At 43.3% G+C, this 18301-nt stretch overlaps 1 protein-coding gene across 2 annotated transcripts in view; it reads right to left on the minus strand.

Moving 5' to 3' along the window:
* Positions 1-18301, minus strand: part of RGS7BP (regulator of G protein signaling 7 binding protein) — a 175929-nt gene that overhangs the window by 36320 nt on the left and 121308 nt on the right. The window contains exon 3 of one of the 2 annotated variants that reach the window (XM_073623576.1): positions 3984-4114. In XM_073623576.1, the coding sequence (XP_073479677.1) occupies positions 3984-4114 (131 nt within the window). The remainder of the gene's footprint in view (positions 1-3983; positions 4115-18301) is intronic. The other variant, XM_073623578.1, reaches the window with a different exon arrangement.

Here is an 18301-nt window from a genome sequence, read left to right on the forward strand (position 1 = left end):
GCATGGAACACCTGTGCATTCCTGTGCGGGTAAAAATGGCCCCCCATGGGCGTACACTTTAGTATGCCATATGTGAACAATGCTTTAGTAGCAATTTAGCAGGAATATTGTTATGTTGTGTTTATATGCATTATTATTAATTTTAGTGTATTTTTAGCGAAAATATTGTTTTGATAAACATGTGCGCAAATATCGCGCTGCCTTAAAAATCAGCAGCACCTTATTTTTATACTACTGGCCATGTGCTTTCAGAAAATGTATGGTTTGGGGGGTCTTTTACAAATTCTGAAAGCTGTAAGTGAAAAGGAATACCTCCAGATTTTCTAAGAAACTTTTGCGTACGTCCAATTTTCACTATTTCTCAAAAGATGCAATTTAAAATTTACAAATATTTGTTATTTATTAACTCAATACAGGTTAAGCTTTTATATTTAGTAGGAACTTAGCAGACATTTGAAAATTTGATGTGTTTGTATCTGCTAATGAATTTAGTGTATTTTTAGCCAAAATATTTCTTTGGTAAACATTTGCGCAAATATCGTGGGGACTTAAAAATTAGTTGCACCTTCTTTTTATTCTACTGGTCCTATGCTTTCAGAAAATATATGGTTTTGGGGTCTTTCACAAATTTTGAATACTGTAAGGGAAAAATGAAAACCTTCAGATTTTTTGAGGAATTTGGATATTTACATTTTTGTGCACGTTCGATTTTAACCATTCTGCAAAAAGGAGCAATGTAAAAATTACAGATATTTGTTATGTATTAAGTCCATACAGGTTAAGCTTTTATATTTAGTTGGAATTTAGCAGGAATTTTGTAAAATTAGCTGTGTTTTCATCTGCTAATAATGGTTTTAGTGTATTTTTTGCAAAAATATTATTTTGATAAACATTTGCACAAATACAGTGGGGCCTAAAAAATCAGTAGAACCTTCTTTTTATTCCAGAGGTCATATGCTTTCAGAAAATATATGGTTTGGGGGGTCTTTTACAAACTCTGAAAGCTGTAAGTGAAAAATGAAAATCTCCAGATTTTTTGTGAAATTTTTGGGTACGTTGAATTTTCACCATTTTACAAAAAGACACAATTTAAAATGTACAAATATTTGTTATTTATTAAAGGATCACTAAAGATATATATGTTTTTTTTTTAAATAACAAACATGTTATACTTACCTCCACTGTGCAGCTCGTTTTGCACAGAGTGGCCCCGAACCTGGTCTTCTGGGGTCCCTCGGCGGCTGTCTCAGCTCCCCCCCCCCCCACAAGGACTTAACACCTTCATGCGAGCTCCCTCGCATGGTGTTGAGTGCTTGCGGGCACGCTCCCGTGATACAGCCGGCGGCCATAGCTGCTCACTGTATCACTCGGCCCTGCCCCCTGGCGCGCCGTGTCATTGGATGTGATTGACAGCAGCGCGAGGCAATGGCTGCGCTGCTTTCAATTCATCCACTGTAACCAATCCACGGCCAGGCTGAGTGGTGAAGAGGATGTCGGGGGCGAGCGCGGGACTTTCGAGGGGTCAGGTAAGTAAAACGGGGGGGGGCTGGTATTGTCGGATGTAAGGGGTTGTACAGTTAAAAAACTTTTACTTTTACAACCCCTTTAACTCCATACAGGTTAGGCTTTTATATTTACATTTTTGCGTACGTTTAAGCTTCACCATTTTACAAAAAGGCACAATGTAAAAATTTAAACTTTTTGCTATTTATTAACTCCTAACAGGTTAAGATTTTATATTTAGTAGGGATTTAGCAGAAATTTTGGAAAATTAGCTGTGTTTTTATCTGCTAATAATGGTTTTAGTGTATTTTTTGTGAATATATTGGTTTGATAAACATTTGCGCAAATACCGCGGGGTCTAAAAAATCAGTAGCACCTTCTTTTTATTCCAGAGGTCATATGCTTTCAGAACATATATGGTTTTGGGGGTCTTACACAAATTCTGTAAGGAAATATGAAAACTTTCTGATTTTTAGAGAAATTTTAATATTTACATTTTTGCATATATCCGATTTTCACCATTTTGCATAAAGGCGCAATGTAAAAATTACAAATATTTGTTATTTATTAACTCAGGTTAAGCTTTTATATTTAGTAGGAATTTTGTAAAATTTGCTGTTTATATATCTGCTAATAATGATTTTAGTGGATTTTTAGCAAAAATATTGATTTGATAAACATTTGCGCAAATATCGTGGGACATTAGAAATCAGTAGCACCTTCTTTTTATTCTGCTGATCATATGCTTTCAGAAAATATATGGTTTGGAGGGTCTTTTACAAACCTTGAAAGCTATAAGTGAAAAATAAAAAAGCAAAGGAAAAATTGCAAAAATGGTCTGGTCACCAGAGAGTACAAAATGGAGAACAGGGCCTGGCAGCGAAAGGGTTAATCCCACCCTGGGACAACCTGCTTTGTGTATATGGAATTTTCCCTGCACGATAAGTATGTATTATTATTATTTATTATTATACAGGATTTATATAGCGCCAACAGCTTACGCAGCACTTTACAACTTGGGGGTAGACAGTACAAATACAATACACTTTAATACAGTAGGAATCAGAGGGCCCTGCTCCTTAAATTCTAAGAGGGAAGGTCAAGACATACAAGAGGTAATAACTGTGGGCGATATGCTGATTGAAAAATAAATGTACAGTTGTTAGGTGGGGGCCAGATAGGCTTCTCTGAAGAGATGAGTTTTCAGGGATCTTCTGAAGGTGGCTACAGTAGGAGAACATCGGACAGATACAGGTAGAGCATTGCAGAGGATGGGAGAGGCTCTGGAGAAGTCCTGAAGGCAAGCATGGGATGAGGTGACAAGGGAGTTTGAGAGCAGGAGGTCTTGGGAGGAGTGAAGAGAACGATTAGGTTGGTATTTTGAGAGTGATGTAGCTGGGGGCCAGGTTGTGGATGGCTTTGTAAATTATAGTTAGTATCTTGAATGTAGCCCATCTTCCATACTTAAAGTATAACTAAAGGCACATTTAATGTAGTTTTGGATAAAGCAGAGAGGGATTAGGACCCTATCAGGTTTTTATCAGTCTGTGTCCCCTTTAGGGAGACTAACCCTCTCTTCTTGTCCTGTTTACCATTATCACTGAAACTAAAAAAAACTCCAAAATTTGGAGTTGTCCCCAGAACAGGATTAGAGGGAACTCTTCCAATGGGACATTAGTACTAGTGGTCCTGCTGACAACTAGGGATTCCCTCTCACTTCCTGTTTTGGCTATGGGACAGGAAATTTGTAATTTTTTTCCCAATGGGAAAACAAAAATAAAGCTGACAAGGGTTAAATCCCTTACTCTAATCAAAAGGATAAAAAAAAGTTTTGCCTTTAGTTCTGCTTTAAGGAGACCCTATCTCCAGACCATTCATTTCAACAAGAGTCTTTTTTATAAGATTATACATGCAGTTAATGTATTTTATGTGTGTTATTTACCTATAAAAGCCTCCCTTATGAAGACACCCAAAAGCCCTAAGACTGCTGCTGGGTGCCGCCATCTTGGGATGTGATGTCAGCACTCCCTGCAGACTCAGATGTCACTCAAGTGACAATCTATAGTATTCCCCTTCCCAGCAGCTACATACAATGGTATGTACGGAAATAAGGGGAGAGGGATCTGGGCCAGCACAGATAGTAATTAGACAGCTCTCAGAAGAGAAGGCTATTATGTGTCGAAAGGGAGGAAGAACTGTGGCTGTGCTAGGTTATCAATTCTTGCTGAAGTGATCAAATTACCTACCAAGTTCAAGGGCACATTGCAAGTGAATAAAACGTTGTTTACGGAAATAGGAAACTACTGCATTTAAGTCGTAAGCATCTTTAAAAATACTTGATTTTTATGTGCTTTTGCTTTTTTAAGTTGGTGAAACGGTCTCTATAATAAATGCACAGCTATTCTACACTCACCCCCTCCTTCACAGCTATACAGTTACTACTGAATCTAATCTGACCACTGAGAAAAGTTAACGGTTACCTTTCCGCTGGTACTGGAGGGAGCTCAGAAGACACATAGATTTCAGCATTTCAGTTGTATACATTTCTAGGCAGCACTGAAGCTGGATATAAAGTCTGCAGATCTCTGGGTGGATCTCCCCATCTTCTGCTCTAAAAAATATGACACATTAGAAAAGGTTACAGCATCAAATACAAGTGTCACAAGTCATATGCATGCAGCACAACCTTTTACTGATAATGAATGGAACAGTTACCTGATATATACAGTGCCTTGAAAAAGTATTCGTACCCCTTGAAATTTTCCATATTTTGTCATGTTACAACCAAAAACATAAATGTATTTTATTGGGATTTTATAATACAGACCATGGGGGCTCAACCTGTGGCCTTCCAGCTATTGCGGAGCTATTGTCCCATGAGGCATTGCAAGCCACTGACAGTTGCACGCATGACTCCCAAAGGCAGAGGTGTGATGGGACTTGTAGTTCTGCAACAGCTGGAGGGCCACAGGTTGAGCACCCATGATATAGACAAACACAAAGTGGCACATAATTGTGAAGTGGTAGGAAAATTATAAATGCTTTTCAAATCATAAATATCTGAAAAGTGTGGCATGCATGTGTATTCAGCCCCCTTTACTCTGATGCCCCTAACTAAAATCTAGTGGAACCAGATGCCTTCTGAAGTCACCCAATTAGTAAATAGAGTCCACCTGTGTGTAATTTAATCTCAGTATAAATACAGCTGTTCTGTGAAGGCCTCAGAGGTTTGTTAGAGAACCTTAGTGAACAAACAGCATCACGAAGGCCAAGGAACACACCAGACAGGTCAAGGATAAAGTTGGGGAGAAGTTTAAAGCAGGGTTAGGTTATAAAAATACATCCCAGGCTTTGTACATCTCACGGAGCACTGTTCAATTCATCATCCGAAAATGGAAAGAGTATGGCACAGCTGCAAACCTACCAAGACATGGCCGTCCACCAAAACTGACAGGCCGGGCAAGGAGAGCATTAATTGGAGAAGCATCCAAGAGGCCCATGGTAACTCTGGAGGAGCTGCAGAGATCCACAGTTCAGGTGGGAGAATCTGTATACAGGACAACTATTAGTCGTGCACTCCACAAATCTGGCCATTATTTAAGAGTGGCAAGAAGAAAGCCATTGTTGAAAGAAAACCATAAGAAGTCCCATCTGAAGTTTGCGAAAAGCCATGAGGGGGACACAGCAAACATGTGGAAGAAGGTGCTCTGGTCAGATGAGACCAAAATTTAACTTTTCGGTCTAAAAGCAAAACGCTATGCGTGGCGAAAAATTAACACTGCACATCACCCTGAACACACCATCCCCATGTGAAACATGGTGGTGTCAGCATCATGTTGTGCGGATGCTTTTCTTCAGCAGGGACAGGGAAGCTAGTCAGAGTAGATGAGAAGATGGATGGAGCCAAATACAGGGCAATCTTAGAAGAAAACCTGTTAGAGTCTGCAAAAATCTTGAGACCGGGGCAGAGGTTCACCTTCCAGCAGGACAATGACCCTAAACATACAGCCAGAGCTACAATGAAGTGGTTTAGATCAAAGCATATTCATATTTTAGAATGGCCCAGTCAAAATCCAGACCTAAATCCAATTGAGAATCTGTGGCAAGACTTGAGAATTGCTGTTCACAGACCCTCTCCATCCACTCTGACAGAGCTTGTGCTATTTTTCAAAAATTAATGAAAGAATGGGCAAAAATGTAATTCTCTAGATGTGCAAAGTTGTAATTACAGTGAAAGGTGGTTCTGCAAAGTATTGACTTAGGGGGGCTGAATACAAATGCACACCACACTTTTCAGATATAAAAAATAAGATAAGATAAGATTAAAAAAAATTAAAAACGATTTATCATTTTCCTTCCACTTCACAATTATGTGCCACTTTGTGTTGGCCTATCACATAAAATCCCAATAAAATACATTTACGCTTTTGGTTGTAACATGACTTTCAGGGCTGGGCTCAACCCTTCCTTCTCTGAGCTGGCCAAGCAGCTGTCGGCTAATTGCCAGCTCCTTTCTCACCACAGTGACTCACCTGTTGTTGATATCCTGCTTGTCAGTCCTGCCTACTTAAGCCGTCCAGCCCAGATGATCTCTGCCTTCGCCTTGGTCAACATCACAGAGACTCACAGAGATCTCCCGCATTCCTGTTGAAGACTTGCTTGGCTGACACTCCTTCTGGCTCCAGATCCTGCTTGTTTTTCCATTATGCTGATCTCTGGCCTCCTGAATTTCTGGCTTGTCTGACTATCCTTTCCGGTTACTGAACTTTAGCTATGTTTTGACTACGTTTGTTCTATATACTTTTATTATTAAACAAGTGTGATTTAACTGTACTTCTGTCTCGTTCTGATTCATGGTTTCTGACAATGACAAAATGTGGAAAATTTCAAGGGGTATGAATACTTTTTTAAGACACTGTACCTGATATATAACTGTATATAACAAGAATAATGTTCCACTACTCTAAAATCCTAATGCACAAGGCATAGCAAACAAGCAATATGGATAATAATAATAATAATAATAATAGTAATAATAATAATAATAAGCCATGCCATCCACCTGTCCAATGGCAGCATTCATATTGACCACTGTGGTGCTCTTTTTTGGCAGAGGGCGGAGGTGATGGGTAGGCAGAATTATCTTGAGTTGAGCCAAATAGTTCAGGTTACCAAACCCTAAGTATCCCTTTTACCAGACCGTTCTGACAACAGCTATGAAGGAGATGACTGATTCAAATCTGTGGGTTGCCCCAGCTGTGAGCACTTTCTCGAGACAAGCAACAGCAAGGGGAAAGCAGAGAGAGGGAGGTCATGTCAACCTCTGCATTCCTCTTGCTGTTGCTTGTCTCAGTAAAGTGCTTGCATACTTTTGCTGATAGGTGTCCCTCATTCCCATCTCAAAAAGTTGGGAGGTATGATAGCTGTTGCCGATCAACCATGACAGGAGGGAAGAGGGGCAAGTGGAACCTCATAACTAGAATTATAAAGCACTTAGAAACTATGGGAAATAAGTAAACAAAAAACATATATAATGATAAATCTTCTTTAAGAAAGGAAGAGCTCAAGAAAGATGAAACAGCTGTATGTGGGTCAAAACTCAAAATTCAGAAAATATATGAACGAATGGGTGAGAGCTGGAAGCATCACCTGTGTACACATGACCTTGGTCTCCAGTGATCTAATGACTTGACTAATGTTGTCCATGCACAAATGATCTGTTTGAATGACTCTTCAAAAAATTAGACAATACAATCAATTCTAAGAATTATCAAAAAGACACTTGCTGGGGGTTCATTTACTAAAACTGGAGATTGCAAAATCTGGCGCAGCTCAGCATGGTAGCCAATCAGCTTCTAACTTCAGTTTGTTCAATTAAGCTTTGAGAAAAAAAACCTGGAAGCTGATTGGCTACCATGCACAGCTGCTTCAGATTTTGCACTATCCAGTTTCAGTAAATCAACCCCAAGTGTCATCAATTGATTTGAAGCAAAACTGATCAATTTAATTGAAATTATACTGATCGATCATGACCAAAAATCCAACCAAAAAGTAGATAGATCAATATGATTGTTAAATGTATGGTGCATCAGACCATTTCTTCGATCTTGAGAGTGTATTTTTATGCCTGGACAGCTAATCGATCAACAATATGATCATATATAAAATCATTGTGTATATAGCCCCTATAAGACTAGGTATAGATGCAGGAAGACAGATGTCCAAGATCTGATCAGATTCATAAACATACAAATAGAAGTCAATTCAATGTTTGGGGCCCGTTTACACCAATATGTTGTAACTACGATAAAATACATTTTTCACAGCACCCCAAAAGCACAGAGAAAATAGTTTCCATTATATTCTATGAAGCTAATCACATCAAAGCGCTGCATTACAGAAAAGAGCAGTGTGTTTCTGAAAGATCCTGCTTACATGGTCAATGTTATTGCACTAAAAATGCAACACTTGTTTTAATTATTGGACTTTTATTTGCATGACTATGATTTCAGAGGACAAAACTGAAACAAGGCAGAAAATCACTTGTAAAACACATGCAAAAGTTGCATATGTGTTTTCTGATGTAGTAGTGTAAACCAGGCCTTAGCAATTTCAAGAAGTGCACTTGGCCTATGGTCACATACTTGACTTGTTGTGACAACAAAATAAAACTCCTAGAGATCTCTAATGCCTCGTTTCCACTGAGTGGATCGGTTCGGTTCGGTACGGTACGCTATTTTGGGTGTTTCCATTATGAAAGCGGCAACCGAACCGTACCACTCCATTCATGGTCCTGATTCAGATGTGGGGCCATAGAAAATGGAACGGTTCAGTTAGGGCGGAGCTACGATACACTCCATCGATTGGCTGACAGAAAACCCTCTGCTGTGCTATGCTGAGGCATTTTTTCTAAACCCTGTATGGCCCCTTGTGGTCCCACTTGCAGTGGAAACGCTCACCAGAATACACCGGACCATTCTAGGCCATTCAAACTGTACCGACCCGAACCGATCCGCTCAGTGGAAACGAGGCATAATATAGCTTCAAATTAAGAGTTACCGCCTACACCACACCGCGTGAAACAGCTCCCCTTAAAATTTGCACTTACCAGAATTCCAAAATATTTTTTGGGTCATATCTTTGTCATCATAAAATTACTCTGGATTGGGATCTTCACCAGTCTCAGTATCTCATAACAAAGGCAAACAGACCTCATAGCATAATCCAGTTAAGAAGATCCTTAGATCGCCTGTCCACGGTGATTCCCGGGTAGAGTTTGTAGCTGCTGGCAGCCTCTCAAGCCACATGGTCACGTCCAGACGCGTTTTGTCATTCCGTCTATGTCAATAGGATCGCCTTAACCGGATTATGCTATGAGGTCTGTTTCCCTTTGTTACGAGATACTGAGACTGGTGAAGATTCCAATCCAGAGTGATTCTATGATGAAAAAGATATGACCCAAAGGCGTATATATTTTGGAAATGTGGTGAGTACAAATTTTGAGGGGAGCGGTTTCACGCACGGTGGTGAGGGCTTTGCATAGCTATACACCTGTTAAATCCTCAAAGGACACTCAGTGGAGAAAGTTCATTATTGGACTCATCTGTTACAGGGTGCAACAACTTTTGAACTGTTTGAGAGTATGGTGTGTAATACACCAGAAGAGCGCTGCTTTTGTGTCATTGATTATAATTGTTTGTGATCTTTCTAGACATATGATTATAGTGGCTGCTTATATGATTTTCCATGATAATTGATTTTCCATAAGTGCTGGATTAATGGTTTATTCACTTCTGGGTTCATTAGTACATTTTATTGGGGACAATTAAAACAATGAAAATTTCATATAAAACCAACATGAATTATCCATATGGCTTATACAGTGTTGATGCAGTAACGTCATCTAGCCTTTCTTAAAGAGTTAATAACTGCCTCTTTGTAATAACCACTGAAATGCAGCAATTTATGAAAGTAATATAATTATCCATTTCTTGACTGTCTTCTTTAAAGTGAGGTATATTGAACTATTGAATTCTAATTGAAAAAACAAGAACGCTACGGAAAAGAGAGCAAAGGATCGTAGGGTACACCACGCAATAATACACTCCTACCACTAGATGACGATGTATGCTTGATAAACATATTACAGACACTGCTTATATATAAAAAACATTTTTTCCCCAGAGTTGGAAATGTAAGCGTACGCTTTATCATTGATGCATGTTCATAAAATGATTTTACCGTTTTCGTATAGCAAAGATACAAGTCATACAGCTTACCCTGCAGGTACCTGCTGGTAGTAGCAAAGGAACCATTAAATGTGTACAATAATTAGGTAATCTGCACTTGGCATTCATTAAGTATGAGCTCCATACCACAGTCTGTTTTGTTTATTTGTGCCAACACATCATACAGGCAGTCTCGCTGTCACTAGATTCGTGCTAAATATGAAAATTAAAGTGAACCTTACAGCTGAACTCCAGCCTCACCTTCAGTCTTGCACAGTTGCTGCTGTTAGAAATCATGGGGCCGCATACTGCCAGGAAGGGCCCCCCTCACCCCCCAGAAAATATCTAATGATATAATGATATTTTCGCTAAAAATACACTAAAATCATTAGATGACATATTTACTGGCTTGCATCCCCGCTCTCCATCCTGAAACATCCTCTCATGTGCTCACAGCAGTTGCCGGAGATAGAGAAGAGGGAAGCTGGAAATGCTGTGGGAAAGAGGCGTGCAGGGGGGGTCGGAAAGCAGTTGCAGCCAGTGGAATTTTTTTTGCCCCCCTCTCCCCCGGTCGGTCGCACTTACCCCATCGCGGATTCCCATGCTCGGGCGGCAGCCTCCCGTTCCCCAGCTATCCATGGCGGCGGCGACTTCCGTTTCTTCCCTCCTTCTCAGCAGCCAATCGAGAGTCTTCTCTTTTTGGCCAATCAGAAAACGAGTCTCACACCGCTTCTGATTGGCCTGATTGAGGATCAGTGTTACAACAGCGAATATTAATTCGCTGTTGTAACACCTGGGTGGGTTCATGGCGCAATGCTCTGCGCCACGAGCCACCCTATTTTGAAGTCTATTAGAGCCCATGGCTCTAATCAGGTGCTTACACCCCCCCCCCCGCAGCTGTAATTCAGAGGCAACGCGTCCTGAAAGGGGCTAGTTGCTTGAGTAGGGGGTGGCCACGGGGGCCATGGATAGATTGATGCTATGCATCAATCTATCCATTATTCATAAGGGGGTGGCGAGGATAGAGGGGGTGGCACCTGGGCGCCCCTAATAGACGGGCCACCACTGGTAGAAAGCAGGGGGATGGGGGGGGGTGGATGCTAGCACAGCTGGAAGTAGAGGAGGAGAAGCATGGTGAGGCAGAAGAGGATCGGTGTCTGCAGTAAGGCAGTACAGCTGGCCCTCCTGTTCAGCGGGCCCCCCTTTTGAACCGATGGGGCCTGGTGCCCGGCGCCCAGTACAGGATGGCTGGCTGTACTTCCTTATCAGCGGCCCTGGTTGTACAAGCTCTCTTCCTATAGTGAAATAGCTTGCACTGATTTCACTGCACATTGTGAGTTCTTCACAGTGTGCTTTAGAAGCTGTACCAAGTCAGACAGAGCTTGTCTCATTTTGTGGCTGGAATCCAGCATCATCTATCTCTGTCCTTCCAATCCTTACTGAGAATTGGTTCCTGCATACAGAACAAGAAAAGTGGTATTGTGCAACATCCATGTATACATTGGGACCATAAACTGAAAACAACATCCAGCATATAAATATTGTGGAGTAAACCAGGGTGCTGTCCTGGGACCAATTCTGTTTAACTTCATAAACCATATAGAGGTTGGAATAAATAGTTCAATCTCAGTGTCTGCTGATGATACAAAGCTAAGTAGGGTGCTAACTTCACAGCAGGATATAGCAATCTTAGCCAAACACAAAGTATGGAAAATGGTAGTGACATTAGATTTCGATAGGACAGACACTGATTAAAGATTTTAAGATAAAAAAGTTTGGCCTTTACCTGCATTGTAACTATTTTTTGAAAGAACAAGATGGTTTGTGGCCATGAAGGAGAATTGGGCGCTGGCAAGCCAAGCTGGTGCACACAGCGATTGCACAGAAATGCAGTGGTTCGCACCGACACATAACCATTAGTTTCCCACGCATTCCCATGTGGTGCTTTTTGACAGCCCATTCATTTGAATAGGCTGCAAAATGCATTGAACCACAGGAAAAGTAATATTTGCACTAAGAGAGGATATTTGCAACAAAGTGCATATAGGAGATGCCCCTATGGACTTTACAGGGCAGGAAAAAATTGTGGAGAGTGGATATACGGTATGTATAAAAGGCACAAAATGCCAACTTTATTGATATACAAAAAGTAAGAATTTTAAAAGGCAAAATACAGTTCACGTATTGGAGAGAATGATCAAAATGAGTTGATATAGAATGTTTAGAACATACAATAGATATCACCCAAAGCTAGCAATCCCAATAGGCCGCTCCAATAAAAGTTGGGTGCGGTTAGGGATTGGTAACTATCGTGTACATCCCGACATGAATTTTTTTTGTACATCTTTTCCCTACCGTGGCAATTGTTTTCGCTGTTGGGTGGATTGGGCGTCCCTTGTGAATGTGCCCCTACAGACCGGCCCATGGACACATAGACACTGCCAGGCCCGGATTGGCCATAGGGCAAACCGGGCGCTTGCCCGGTGGGCCGCCGGGGCCGCCAGGCTGCAAGTCCTTGCGGGGCCCAAGGCAGCTGGGCTGCTCTTTGAGCCCACACTGCTCATCCAGCCTCTCCTTGGCCACCCGGCTGCCAGTTAAGCTCAGCCATCGGCGCCAGGGGGAGGAGCTAGACGAGAAGCCTTCGGCCTCTCCATGGAAGCATGGTGCCCGTATAGGTCAGCCGTCGGTGACGGGGGGGTGTGACTGCGAAGGAAGGAGGAGCCAGAGCAGACACCTGCTGCAGACACCTTGGGGCCGGATAACAGAAGGCGTGAGTGCAGCCCGCCCTGTAACCTGGATAGGAGGAACAGTGAGGGCGGCTGCATATAGAGCAATCATTCTCTTCATCTTCCTCTTGCAGTATCGGAATGCCTTCAAGAGGTAGAGGAGAAGCAGGCATTCCGAGACTGCAGGAGGAAGATGGAGAGAATGATTGTTCTATATGCAGCCGCCCCCACTGCTCCTCCTATCCTGCTTCTTTCTGATGCCCCCCAGGCTCTCCACCCCACCCATACTCTTTGCCTCCTTGTGTTCTCCACCTCACCCCATGCTCTCTGCCGCCCCTCTGTGCTCTCCACCTCCCCCATGCTCTCTGCTGCCCCTCTGTACTTTCCACCTCCCCCTATGCTCTCTGCCACCCCCCAGTGCTCTCCACCTCCCCCCATGCTCTCTGCCACCCCTCCAGTGCTCTCCACATCCCCCCATGCTCTCTGCCACCCCTCTTTGCTCTCCACCTCCCCCCATGCTCTCTGCCACCCCCCAGTGCTCTCCACCTCCCCCATGCTCTCTGCCGCCCCCCCAGTGCTGTTCACCTCCCCCCATGCTCTCTGCCACCCCCCCAGTGCCCTCCACCTCCCCCCATGCTCTCTGCCGCCCATCTGTGCTCTCCACTTCCCCCATGCTCTCTGCCGCCCCCCTGTGCTCTCCACCTCCTCCATGCTCTCCACCTCCCCCCATGCTCTCTGTCACCCCCCGTGCTCTCTACATCACCCCCATGCTCTCCGCTGCCCCCCGTGCTCTTCACATCACCCCCACGCTTTCCACTTCCCCCCGTGCTCTCTACTGCCCCCCATGCTCTCCACTACCCCTCATGCTTACCATTGCCCCCACTGTGCTCTCCACCTCCCCCATGCTCTCCGCCGCCTCCCCTGTGCTCTCCACCTCCCCCAATGCTCTCCGCCGCCCTCCCTGTGCTCTCCACCTCCCCCATGCTCTCTGTTGCCCTCCCTGTGCTCTCCACCTCCCCCCATGCTCTCCACAACCCTCCTGTTCTCTCCGCCCCCCATGCTCTCCCCTGTACCCTCCATGCTCTCCGCTGCCCTTGTGCTTTCCACCTCCCCCCATGCTCTCTGCCACCCTCCCTGTGCTCTCCACATCCCCCCATGCTCTTCACCACCCTCCCTGTGCTCTCCGCCCCCCATGCTCTCCCCTGTACCCTCCATGCTCTCCGCTGCCCCCGTACTCTCCATCTCCCCCAATGCTCTCTGCTACCCTCCCTGTACTCTCCATCTCCCCCCAAGCTCTCCGCCGCCCTCCCTGTGCTTTCCACCTCCCCCCATGCTCTCCGCCACCCTCTCTGTGCTCTCCACCTCCCTCCAAGCTCTCCACCGCCCTCCCTGTGCTCTCTACCTTCCCTATGCTCTCCGCCACCCTCCCTGTGCTCTCCACCTCCCCCCATGCTCTCCGCTGCCCCCCTGTGCTTCCACCTCCCCCCATGCTCTCCGCTGCTCCCCTGTGCTTTCCACCTCCCCAGGAGAGCATGCTCTCTCCTGCCCCCTGTGCTCTCTTCTTCCTCCCTGTGTTCTCTGCCTCTCCCCTGTGCTCTCGCCCCACCCCATGTTCTCAAGGTTCTGCCCTGTGCTCTCCATCCCCCCATGCTCTTTCCTGGTCCCACCTCACCCCCCCCCCACACCTCTGCTGGGTTCCCCCCACCCCTCTCTCAGGGGATCTGTCAAGGTGGAGAGTGGGGAAGGGGCCAGTTAACATGTCATGGACCGCTCAATCCAAAATGCCCGGGCCTATTTTTTGTCCCAGTTCGGGCCTGGACACTGCCATCTGTGGACCTTTGCAGCCAGCACATACATTCCCTGTTTGTTTTCACCCTCCCCTAATGAGTCTGATTATGTAAGTGCTATTTATTTGGCATTTTTCTACATTTGTATGACAGACTTTTTCGTGATGTTTTTGTCATGTCACTATGTCATCACATGAATATATATTTATGTTTCAGATAAAAGAACATTTTTACCCAATTGTGTAAACTCCCCTGAAGAAGGAATATACATGTCCGATTACGGTTTTTCCGAAACATGTTAAGATACTTACCAACCCCTAACCGCACCCAACTTTTATTGGAGCGGCCTATTGGGATTGCTAGCTTTGGGTGATATCTATTGTACGTTCTAAACATTCTATATCAACTCATTTTGATCATTGTCTCCAATAAGTGAACTGTATTTTGGCTTTTAAAATTCTTACTTTTTGTATATCAATAAAGTTGGCATTTTGTGCCTTTTATACATATATACACTCTCCACACTTTTTTCCTGCCCTGTAAAGTCCATAGGGGCATCTCCTATATGCACTTTGTTACAAATATGCTCTCTTTGAACATTTTTCTAGGATGCTGGCAGGCCTGCACACCATTTAATTCTCTTATGTCCCCTTTTTAGTATTAGCACTATTTTTAAAAACCCACTGCACCAAGCCGCATAGTACTGCAGTACCATGTGATTTGGTGCCCTGAAAATGCACTGCATTTGCAATCTGTGTTTGGGGTGCCATTAACAATACATTGGCACTGGCATGCAGATCACAAGGGCAGCGGGTTCACCTGCAGTGCAGGAAACATGCACAGAACGTGCCTTTCTCGCACTGCGTTCTCGTGTGAACCAGACCTTGGTGTTTCAGGATACTATTCTGTGTCCTGCAATGTATGACCAAGAAATTACATTTAACATTGTTTCATTATTAAGCCTATTTAATGCACTGTTTGTCCATAGTGAACTACTGGGGTTACAATGTAGCATGTTTCTTTCCCTTGTATGATAACATCATTATACTTGGAATTAGAATTTTCTGTATCTTTGTGATAGAAATTACAGAACATTTTGTTGTGCATGTGCCTACTTGTCAGCTGCAAAAGTCCTTGACTTATGCAAATCATTTGGAAGATATAGTAGTCTGATCCCTCACTTGTCAAGAATATAAAAAACGATGAATCTGGCTACCTTATATAGATAAAAAAATAGATATATACATAGATAGATAGATAGATAGATAGATAGATAGATAGATAGATAGATAGATAGATAGATAGATCTATATATAGATATAGAAATATACATATCTATATCTATATCTAGATATAGATATAGATATATACATATATATACACACATGTACAGTGCCTTGAAAAAGAAAGTATTCACACCCCTTTAAATTTTCCACATTTTGTCATGTTACAATCAAAAACCTAAATGTATTTTACTGGGATTTTATGTGATAGCCCAACACAAAGTGGCACATAATTGTGGAAGGAAAATTATAAATAGTTTTCATAATTTTTTACAAAAAAATATGTGAAAAGTGTGGCGTGCATTTGTATTCAGCCTCCTGAGTCAATACTTTGTAGGACCACCTTTCACTGTGATTACAGCTGCAAGTCTTTTTGGGGATGTCTCTACCAGCTTTGCACATCTAGAGAGTGAATTTTTTGCCCATTCTTATTTGTAAAATAGCTTAAGCTCTGTCAGATTGGATGGAGAGCATCTGTTAACAGCAATTTTCAAGTCTTGCCACAGATTCTCAATTGGATTTTGGGTCTGGACTTTGACTGGGCCATTCTAATGCCCGAACACATGATCAGAAATTCTGCCAGCAAAAGTCGGATGTCAGCTTTTCGACCGTGTGTATGCTCCATCGGACTTTTGCTGGCAGAATTCCAGCCATCAAAAGATTGAGAGCATGTCCTCTATTTTTCGGTTGGAAAAAGTTCCTATCCGAAAATGCGTTCATCTGTATGCAATTCGGACGTGCAAAAAATCATGCATGCTCTAAAACAATGTGATGCATGTGCAGAAGCATTGAACTTCATTTTCTTGGCTCGTCGTAGTATGTCACCCATTCTTGACGGTCGAAAGTTCAGAGAACTTTTGTGTGACCATGTGTGTGCAAGGCAAGCTTGAGCGGAATTCCGTCGGAAAAACCATCCAAGTTTTTTTCGGATGGAGTTTCTGATCGTGCGTATGGGGCATAACACATGAATATGCTTTGATCTAAACCATTCCATTGTAGCTCTGGCTGTATGTGTTGGGTCATTCTTCTGCTGGAAGGTGAACCTCCGCCCCGGTCTTTTGCAGACTCTAATGCCCTGTACACACGGTCGGACACTGATCGGACATTCTGACAACAAAATCCATGGATTTTTTCCAACGGATGTTGGCTCAAACTTGTCTTGCATACACACGGTCACACAAAGTTGTCGGAAAATCCGATCGTTCTGAACGCGGTGACGTAAAACACGTACGTCGGGACTATAAATGGGGCAGTAGCCAATAGCTTTCATCTCTTAATTTATTCTGAGCATGCGTCGCACATTGTGCATCGGATTTGTATACACACGATCAGAATTTCCGCCAACGGATTCTGTTGCCGGAAAATTTTATAGCAAGCTCTCAAACTTTGTGTGTCGGAAATTCCGATGGAAAATGTGTGAAGGAGCCCACACACGGTCGGAATTTCCGACAACAAGGTCCTATCACACATTTTCCGTCGGAAAATCCGACTGTGTGTACAGGGCATAACAGGTTTTCTTCTAATATTGCTCTGTATTTGGCTCCATCCATCTTCCGATCAACTCTGACCAGCTTCCCTGTCCCTGCTGAAGAAAATCATCCCCAGAACATGATTCTGCCACCACCATGTTTCACGGTGAGGATGGTATGTTCAGGATGATGTGCAGTGTTAGTTTTCCACCACACATAGCATTTTGCTTTTAGGCCAAAGAGTTCAATCTTGGTCTCATCTAACCAGAGCACCTTCTTCCACAAGTTAGCTGTGGAAGAAGCCCCCACATGGCTTCTCGCAAACTGCAAAAGGGACTAATTATGGCTTTTTTTCGCTTTCTTCTTGCCACTCCTCCAAAAAGGCCAGATTTGTGGAGTGCACGACTAACAGTTGTCCTGTGTGGACAGATTCACCCATCTGAGCTGTGGTTCTCTGCAGCTCCTCCAGGGTTACCATGTGTACCTTTTAGCTGCTTCTCTAATTAATGCTCTCCTTGCCTGGCCTGTCAGTTTAGGTGGACGGCCATATCTCGGTAGGTTTGCAATTAGCCATACTCTTTCCATTTTCAGAGGATGGATTGAACAGTGAGATGTACAAAGCTTGGGGTTTTTTTTTATAACCTAACCCTGCTTTAAACTTCTCTACAACGTTATCCCTGATCTGTCTGGTATGTTCCTTGGCCTTCATGATGCTGTTTGTTCACTAAGATTCTCTAACAAACCTCTGAAGGCTTCACAAAACAACTGTATTTATACTGAGATTAAATTACACACAGGTGGACTTTATTTACTAATTAGGTGACTTCTGAAGACAATTGGTTCCACTAGATTTTAGTGGCTATAGGGGTATCATAGTAAAGGGGGCTGAATAAAAATGCACGCCACAGATATTACAGATATTACAGATATTTATTTGTAAAACATTTTGAAAACCATTTATCATTTTCCTTCCACTTCACAATTATGTGCCACTTTGGTTTGGCCTATCATATAAAATCCCAATAAAATACATTTAGGTTTCTGGTTGTAACATGACAAAATGTGGAACATTTCAAGGGGTATGAATACTTTTTCAAGGCACTGTATATAGCCTTACAGTGTTTGTGACCTTAACCACTTGCCGACCGCCTAACGCAGATATACTGCGGCAGAATGGCACGGGCAGGCAAAATCACGTACCTGGTATGTGATTGCCTTCCCGCGGGCGGGGGGTCCGATCGGACCCCCCCCCCGGTGCCCGAGGTGGTCGGCTTTGGTCTGGCAGCGATCAGAGATGAGGGGGAG

The sequence above is a fragment of the Aquarana catesbeiana genome, linkage group LG01 (genome assembly GCF_042186555.1).
Source record: "Aquarana catesbeiana isolate 2022-GZ linkage group LG01, ASM4218655v1, whole genome shotgun sequence".
NCBI classification, from domain to species: Eukaryota; Metazoa; Chordata; class Amphibia; order Anura; family Ranidae; genus Aquarana; species Aquarana catesbeiana.